Source organism: Triticum urartu, chromosome 7A (genome assembly GCF_056163025.1).
Source record: "Triticum urartu cultivar PI428250 chromosome 7A, HENAU_Tu73, whole genome shotgun sequence".
Taxonomy (NCBI): Eukaryota; Viridiplantae; Streptophyta; class Magnoliopsida; order Poales; family Poaceae; genus Triticum; species Triticum urartu.
The window spans coordinates 483290037-483298396 of NC_141879.1; the positions used below are offsets into that span (position 1 = coordinate 483290037).

At 46.6% G+C, this 8360-nt stretch overlaps 1 protein-coding gene and 1 non-coding gene across 2 annotated transcripts; both read left to right on the plus strand.

Annotated features, from left to right (window-relative positions):
- The first annotated feature begins 2312 nt into the window (after positions 1-2312).
- Positions 2313-2385, plus strand: TRNAF-GAA (transfer RNA phenylalanine (anticodon GAA)). Its single transcript has one exon. It is a non-coding gene; the product is annotated as a tRNA-Phe (tRNA).
- Positions 2386-5838: 3453 nt separating this feature from the next.
- Positions 5839-6747, plus strand: LOC147960063 (uncharacterized). The gene has a single exon (XM_087533115.1). The coding sequence runs from the start codon at positions 5899-5901 to the stop codon at positions 6745-6747; it is 849 nt and encodes a 282-aa protein (XP_087389241.1). The 5' UTR covers positions 5839-5898.
- Positions 6748-8360: the final 1613 nt, after the last annotated feature.

Here is an 8360-nt window from a genome sequence, read left to right on the forward strand (position 1 = left end):
ATTGCTTGAGCCTCATGGGCATATATATAGGAGTACAATGATCTACTTAGAGTACAAGACAAGCCAGAATAAATCCTAGTCTATCTCATATTTCCTAATAATCAATATACTCAACAATCACCGATCTTGCGATGTTTCCTACAGCATCACCTTTGTTGCGATGGTGAAGGGCACCCACTTGAGAAAACCGTCACCATCCGCCCCCGTCCCCCGCGTCGCCTCCCGGGGCGGCTCGGGCGGAGCCCAACCCCCCCCCCCCCCCCGCCGCCACCCACCACCCCTCCTCTCCTCCACCCCCTCGCCGTCGCCAAATGATGCGGCCGGGCTAAGCCCGCGCAGCAGACGGTGCCAGCGGGGCTCTCCCGCCCCATGAAGGTGCGGTCAGAGTGCTGGATCTTGAGCCTCGGCCCCGGCTTCGTGGCGGCGGACGGGCGACCACTGTGGCCACGGGGGCGGCGCGGGCGGCTGGGCCTGGTGACGCTCCGGTCTCCCACATGGCAACGGGGCGGCATGAGAGGGCATGGAGCTCTGGATCTCGGCGCTGGCGGCTCCCCGACTTGGTCTCCGGCTCCGCTTGGTGTGGCTGCGAGGGGCCTTGGTGGAGCGATGGTGGTCGACGGTATGGCTAGCCGTTGCCGGATCTGGCCGAGCATGGTCGAATTCGGCCGGCCAGCGGTGGTTTCCTGCCGCGGTCTTGTCTCCGCGTGGTACGGTGACTACAGCGCAGCGATGCTAGACTCCGAGGCGGCGGCCTCGGGATGGTGGTTGATGTATCGGCAGTCGTGGAGTTCGCGTGGGCAACGAGGCGGCCGTGGTGTTCTTGGTGGAGGGAGGCTCGTTTGGCTCGGCAGCGAGGCCTGGTGGTGGTCCTTGCATGGCGATGGCACGATTTCTGTTCTGGGGTGCGCGGGTCAGTGGAGGTGCTCGTTGGCGTCGGTTGACTACATGGGAGTGGTGGTGTTGCTGATCCGGGCGAAAGCTTGGCCGCCGGCGGCGGCGCTCGTGGGTGTCGCTTTCTTCCTTGGAGGCGTCATCGTGGTGATCGGTGCACTTCAACTCTCTGGTCAAGATCTCCGGGCGATAGTCAGGATCCTGGTTGGATCAGACGGCGACGTCGTCTCCAACGCTGTTTTCCCTCCTGGGGGCGCCGTCTTGAAGATCTTGGTCCCTTTTGTGCTTCCTACAGGCTGGACGTGCACGCCATCGCGGCCGGGAGGTGCCCGACCGACGGTGAGGTTGGTGTGGCGTTGCGACGCATGTGGCAACGACGATGTTGGTGATCAGAGCTGAGTCGCGGCTTTGTCCTTTTGATGTCGAAGGTCCTGTGCTTCAATGGGCAGTGGCGGAGACAGGGGGACCAACAGGGGCCCTGCCCCCCCCCCTAACATCTCATATTTGCTGCTAATCATCTAATGAACAATGCATAATTAGTGTGTATTTTGCTGCTAAAAACCTACTTTCTAGTGATTTGGCCCTCCCCAACCAGTTCTAACAGCCCTCGGCCCCCTGATAATATTTTTCTGCCTCCACCACTGTCAATGGGTGTGCCCATGCTGGTTTCTGGTTGTGACAAAGAAGTCGGAGCTGCGGTCGGCAGGGCCGCTGCAGCGACGATGACTCCATGAGGGCGGTTTTCAGCAGGCAGTGCTCTCCGGATGTTGCGCTGGACTAGGTCGATGCGAGGCTAACAACTTTTTCCTGTGAAACTCGTCAGCAAAATCGGAGCTGCCATGTTCTTGACGCTGCGGTCCATTGTTTGGCGTTGTTGTGGCCAGGTCGTCCGCGTTTGCCCCTTTGGGGTTTGCATCTAGGTTCTTGCCTAGTTTTTCGCTAATTAACAGGATAACTCTTTTTTTCTTAATCAATGAAAATGGCAAAAAATTTGCCTGTTTCAAATAAAAGGCCCCCGCTTGATGGTGTCAGATCCGACAGCTTGCGACCCGGACGATCTTTAAAAAAAGATCAGCCAGTGGCAACGGAGCTCAACCTTGGTGTGGTCTTCCCTGAGAGTTATTGCAAAGAATTTGCAACTATTTTCCTGACTTGTGATGGGATGTCTGTATTTGTATTTAGAGAAGGGTAAGTGATAGAACCTACAGTCAGATTCAACGATTAGATTTGCATCCTTTTGTTTATCCAAATGTCTAGAGTGTACAAGATAATGTTTGTGAGTTCGTATCCACTCCAAATGCGCAAAGATAATTGATCAAAAAAGGACAGACTTGATGAATTATCTTCTTTCGATGTGAGCTCTAACAGTTGGTATGCTAAATCTGTGCATAAAAGCTGAATACGTGGATAAACAAACAATAGCGGGGATAGCTCAGTTGGGAGAGCGTCAGACTGAAGATCTGAAGGTCGCGTGTTCGATCCACGCTCACCGCATGTCGTTTTTGTTAATTTTTTGGATTGTGAGTCGGTCTTCTCTAAATACCTTATTATTTTTTAAAACCATGAGCGTTACCTTTTTGAATATTCACAACACATGATGTTTTATGAACTTGCAACCAAAATTTCCGTTTCTAACAAATAATAGAAAATATGTTTGGGTCTGTGAGACACAAACCGTATCACTTAATGTGGCATACAAAACGTATTTTTCTGAAGAAATATGAGGGAGATGGGGTGGCAAAGGAAATGGGTTTATTTGTGATACAGCACTACGTTGAACAAGTCATGGGTTTTAATAACATATTTTCGAAAATCATGTGCATGACCTTTTTCTGAATAATATTTTCACAATTCATGATGTTTTATAAAACACACAACCAAAATTCTCCGTTTCTACGGAATAACTAATAGCCATAGAAAATATGTTTGGATCTGTTAGATAGAAATCGTGCCATTTAACGTGACATAGAAAAAACCTAGAAGAAACTTCTTTGAAAAAAATATGGGAGAGAGGAAGCCGCAGAGGCGATGGGCCGGGTCAGGGGTCTGCACCATATCACTTAATTTGATAAAAAAATCATATGAATTGTTCCTGAAAAATAATTTCTTCAATCGTGACTGTCAAACAATCAGATTCCAAAGGTGGTTTTCTTGTCCACTCTCACACTGGCACACTCAAATTTAACCTAGTTTTATCGGAGTGGGTAATCCACTTAATTTTGCTTGTGGTATATTGTTTACGGTTTTAGGGAAAGTTCAAGAGCCTAATCTGGACGATGAAAGTGGTTAGTTCCCTCTGTCCTATTTCAGCAAAGGAGGCGACGACGATAGAAGGGGCGGTGGCAGCAACAACTACCTTGGTGGGTTCTTTCTCTTCATCGTCGTGATGCTCCTGGATTACCTCAAGGAGATTGAGAAGTACCTGCTTGCTTGAAAGCATCGTGCCGGAGGATGACGATGTGGGCTACGACACGAGCAGTGGGATGCTTGGGCAATTATCATGAGTCTCGGTAGTGTTTGGTCGATGCGTCAGATTTCTGGTTGTCTCCTAGTCTAGAAGTGAATCAGTTAAGTGTCCTGATTTATTATGGTATGTGTCCTTGTTTTGTGAACATGTATATTGACCGACGAAAATCTCAAAATGTTATACGACTGTGCTTGAGATGCTGAAACTTGATGCCATCTAGTATTTTTTCAATAAAGGGCGACTTTATTATCTCATAATGTAGCATTAAGCGGATACAAAGCATTATGAGTAACACCCGGGCTTTACATAATTAGAATGCACACGGCCAAATCCAGAAGTCTGACAAAAATTCAGGAAATAAAAACCGACAAATCGACAACAGTAGAGTCCTATAGACCGACGCTATGCCTATGTCGAAGGGGATGATGGATCGATCCGTAGGTTATGCTGACACCCATGTTGAGAAAAAAAACCTCCGTAGCCACCTACTCCAATCACGTATACACCTCCATGAACATAGCGAGTGCGTACACCGAAAAATAACCTGCAGAGGAGAAGCGATTTTGTCATTAAAAACTAGATCATTTCTACATAAGGAGGAAATATATGTACAACTAGGATTTTGCTCTTACATTCTCCATATGGCGATAATACTGTCAAGTGTCAAGTGGCTATTGAAGATCATGTGGGTTTCTCACCTCCTTTGCAGTTGCATTTGTCATTGTGATGGATTCTCATAATCTCATTTAGTTTTGTTTGACCCACTTTTGTCTGTTTTATGCCTATGTATTCAAATTATAAAATAACCCCACTTGGACCAGTGGTTATAATTACTTGTGCTGAAAAGAGATTGTCATGAAGCATTATGCTTAATAATTAAAGCATTAGGAGAACATTTTTTCTAACTCGATGATACCCCGCCGGATGCCGCAGAATTGAATATATAGTTTCTAAATGTTGTGTAGAGTATTGATTTAGTACTTACATACCATGTGAGAAATTTCTACACGAGCAAAAAAATCTTAACATGAAAAATTGTGCATGTTGAATGGAATAACCAACTTAGAATTCACTCATGCATGATGCATGCTAGAGAATTCCCATGCATAGATCGAACAGATGCTAGTGGATCAAGCTAATAAATCTAATGGCTACAACAATTTTGATGATGTGGAAGCACACACGTTGAGATAATTAGAAGTGGTGGAAGCATGCTAGAGAATATTTTTGCGTCAACTTTTTACAAATTGACGAATATTTTTTGAATTCATAAACATTTTTGTGTGTTCGCGTGAACCTTTCTCAAATTCACAAATATTTTTTGAATTCATGTGAACTTTTTTCAAATCTGTGAACTTTTATCGAGTCCATGATTTTTTCTGAATCTGTGTACATTTTATGAAGATTTTTGATTTTTAATAAAATCGGTAAAACAATGAGAGAAAACCAAAAAAGAAAAATAAAAACCGGTGAAATAAGGTTCTGGAAAGTTCCCCAAAACCGGAAAGGAGCAAAATAGTAAAAAAAAATTGAGACAAACAAAAAAAAGTGAAAAAATGACGTGAAAAAACTACAGAAAAATAATTTAGCGAGCGGCGCGAGGCCTGAACGGCTCGTGGTTGCCCGTACGGGCTGGGCCTGGCCCATGTAGCGAGCTAGCGAGTCTCCAGCGTGAAACGAGTCAGCGTTGCAACCGCGATACATAGCTCTGTCCGACGTTCCTAGTGTTTCGTCCCTTTATATAAGCCATCAATCCCGTCCTAGATAGGTCCTATATAGGGTAACCAAGAAGGGGACGAGCAAAGACGACGAACTAGGGTCATGCCTAGCGTTTACCTTGTCTTCGATGACTGGTCGCGTTTGTTTGCATAGCGGGCAAAGGTTACAGTTTGGCCAGCCCCTGCGCTGAAGCCGGTCAGCCGTCCAAATCCTATTATTGATGGCCAACCAAGCTCATCTTTTCTTTCAATGTCAGTACACTGTTAGAGTTTGGGGAATGATTAAAACATGGCTTAGTTTACATGATGTTCATCCTACAGATTGGGGAGGCATGATTTTCGTCAAGGAGTGGTGGTGTTACATTGCTTCCAGGAGGTCACAATCTCGAAGGGCGTTTCTTTCCCTTATGCTTCTTATTTCTTAGGAAATCTGGAATGAGCGAAATGCACGTGTGTTTCGCAACACGGCGATTTCGGTTAGGGTGCTTGTGGCTCGCGTCAAAGCGGAAACTTCGTTGTGATGTCTTACTGGGGCGAAATATTTGTGTAATATAATGCTGCGAGAGTGATGCTTGTAACCTGCCCTTTGGCCAAGACTCTTAAACCTTCTTCTTATTCAATGAAAATAGCAAGCCTTTTGCCTTGTTTAAAAAAAATGACTGGTCGCGAGGGCACAACATCCGCGAGGTAATACCGTCCTCCGGCTCTGCCATCTCATCCTCAGCCGACGCGAAGCCCCCGCCTCCGGTGTTCCTGCGCTTGGAGGCAAGGCATGGGGCGCCGCAGCACTTCGTGTCAGCCTTCGGCACCAAGATCTTGGCCATGCATTGCAGGTATTACGAGGGCAACTGTTCTATGGCCGGGGGCTTCACCACCATGGTCGACGTTCGCGAGTGGAGCCTCACCCTTTTCCCCGGGCAGTTTTATCCGCTTCACCCCATCTATTTCTTCGACGGCAACAAGATGTTCTGCCTGAGCCTAGGCAGCTTCAAGATGCTTGTCTGGGACAGGGACCCCCCGCTGGGTTCTTCTCACGGCGTGGAGAGCCCGTGGAAACAGCTCCCGGAACCGCCATTTCAGCGTTATGACGTCACCTCCTACGTCGTGCAGCCCCGGTCACGGGCCTTCATCGTCAGCACCAAGATAGACGACACTAAGGCCACCTTCGCCTTTGACACCGTGGAACTTTCATGGAAACGACTTGGCAGCTGGGCGCTGCCCTTCGATGGCCGTGGTCACTTTGACCAGCACCTCAATGCCTTTGTTGGGCTCTCCAAAGAACCGAACACCCTCGGCCAACTCTATTTTTGTTATGTGCCCATCGATGGCACTAGCCCCAGGCTTTCTTCGAAACTCGGTGAGGAGAAGCTCTTCAGCCAGGATCCAGCCGAGAGGCATGTAAGCGCGACCCTCATCTACATAGGAACGGGTGAGAGCAAACCCAGCAAATTCTGCCTCGTACAATGCGTCTTCATTGAGGGCGACAGCAGCGCTGGTCAGGAGCTCAAGGAGAAGGGACGCTTTCTATATCGCTTGACCATATTCTGTCTCTATCCTGACTGCATTGGAGGCCTGACGACAGGCAATAGCCAGCGGGTGCAATACTATGAAGTGCCTGAAGGAACGTCTCAGCGATTCCTCGCTGAAGACCCCGTGGCATTTGGAATGTAAAATTCTAAAATCATGTCACGAAAAGGAGTTCTTATGTTTAACCTTCCGGAATTGCTAACTCACATCTAGATTATATTTAAGGATGTCACATCTAAGTCTAGGGCCGTCAGATTATATATGTCGTTAAAACTCGCGCAAAGTGATCGTTCCTAGCACGCTCATGCGTGTCGCGTTGACGTGCGCGTCAGCCAATGTCTCCACGCGAGATTGGGGCGGGCCGTCTTGTTTGTGGGCTTTTTTCTGTTTTGTCTCGGTCTGGTCTGCATCGTTTGATATGTTTGTGGTTTTTTTTCTGTTTGTCTCAGTTGTGGGCTTCCATGTACCGTGGTTGGAATTTCTCAAAAACAAAAAGTACCGTGGTAAGAGAACATTCAGAGAGAGCTGTCCCTATTTTTTCTCGAGAGGTGAGGGGGCGGTGCTCATTCATTTTCTCACGTTGCTGTTTTTCCCCTACAGTCCTTCACATGAGGAGTGGGTTGGAAGTGAAAAGGGTGGAGTGAAAGTAAGTGATTTTCCACTCCCATTTGTTTGCTTTATATTTTCTCCTTTTCATTTCTTTTTCTTTTTCCATTTTCTTATTTATTTGTTTGTTTTAAAATCATGATTTTTTCACTATGTCATCTATTCAATTTAAATGTCGTGCAAATCTTGGTCGGGTTGTTTTGTCGTGTGTGTCCCGTGTCGCGTTGTGCGTATTGTGTCTACTTATCAGTCTGCTCGTGTGTGTATCTTTTGTTGGGGCATTTTCACGGCGCGATCTAGGGGTCCCGTTTCGAATTGGTTTTGTTAATTATCATTTAGATGGGAGTTAACAATGTCTCATTTAACTCATATTCCGTTAGATATATGTGCTCCCGAGTTGTGCCGTTGTTGTCGTGTTGTGCTTTTTGTTTGCCCCTTGTGAAGCAGTGATGCCTGATATGACTTTTTAGTGGGTCATTTTCTGTTTTAGTGGGCTTTTTTTAGGGCTACGTGTATTTCTATCATCTGTCTTTATTTATTTTGGTTCAACTGGGTAGCTAGAGAGAGATTGTTTTCCCTTTCGGATTTGCTAAATCTCATCTTTGTGATGTCTCATCTAACTCCGTAACCGACCAATCTTTTTGCTTTAAGATCCGCACAAACTTGATCATGCGTGCCGATGTCAGCTTGTTTTTGTTTTGTCGCGCGTCCTCTTTGCCCCATTTCGTTTTGTGTTGGCTTGTTCTCGTGTTTCTTTTTACACGAGTCCATTTATGTTGTTGTTTGAGGGGCGTGACCTGTTTCTCTTTTGTTCGTTTTCGCTATATGCATTTTGATCCGGTGGAGAATTTGTAGAGTCCACCCTTCGCTCGCAAATGGTCTCGTAAGTCCGCCCTCGACTAGCAATGGGCATGTATTTTGTTTTTCATTACAGTTGCAAATCTACACTCGACTTGCAACTGGGTTCATAATTTGTTATTGTCCCAGTTGCAAGTCCACCCTCCACTCGCAAATGTCTCGTAGTTGTCCCAGTTGCAAGTCCACCCTCGACTAACAATGGACATGTATTTTGTATTTCATTGAAGTTGCAAATCTACACTCGACTCGCATCTGAGCTCGTTGTTTGTTATTGTCGCAGTTGCAATTCCACC

What these genes read in the sequence shown, in the direction of transcription:
- LOC147960063 (XM_087533115.1), top strand. Translation starts at nt 5,899, where the DNA reads ATGCATTGCAGGTATTACGAGGGCAACTGTTCTATGGCCGGGGGCTTC.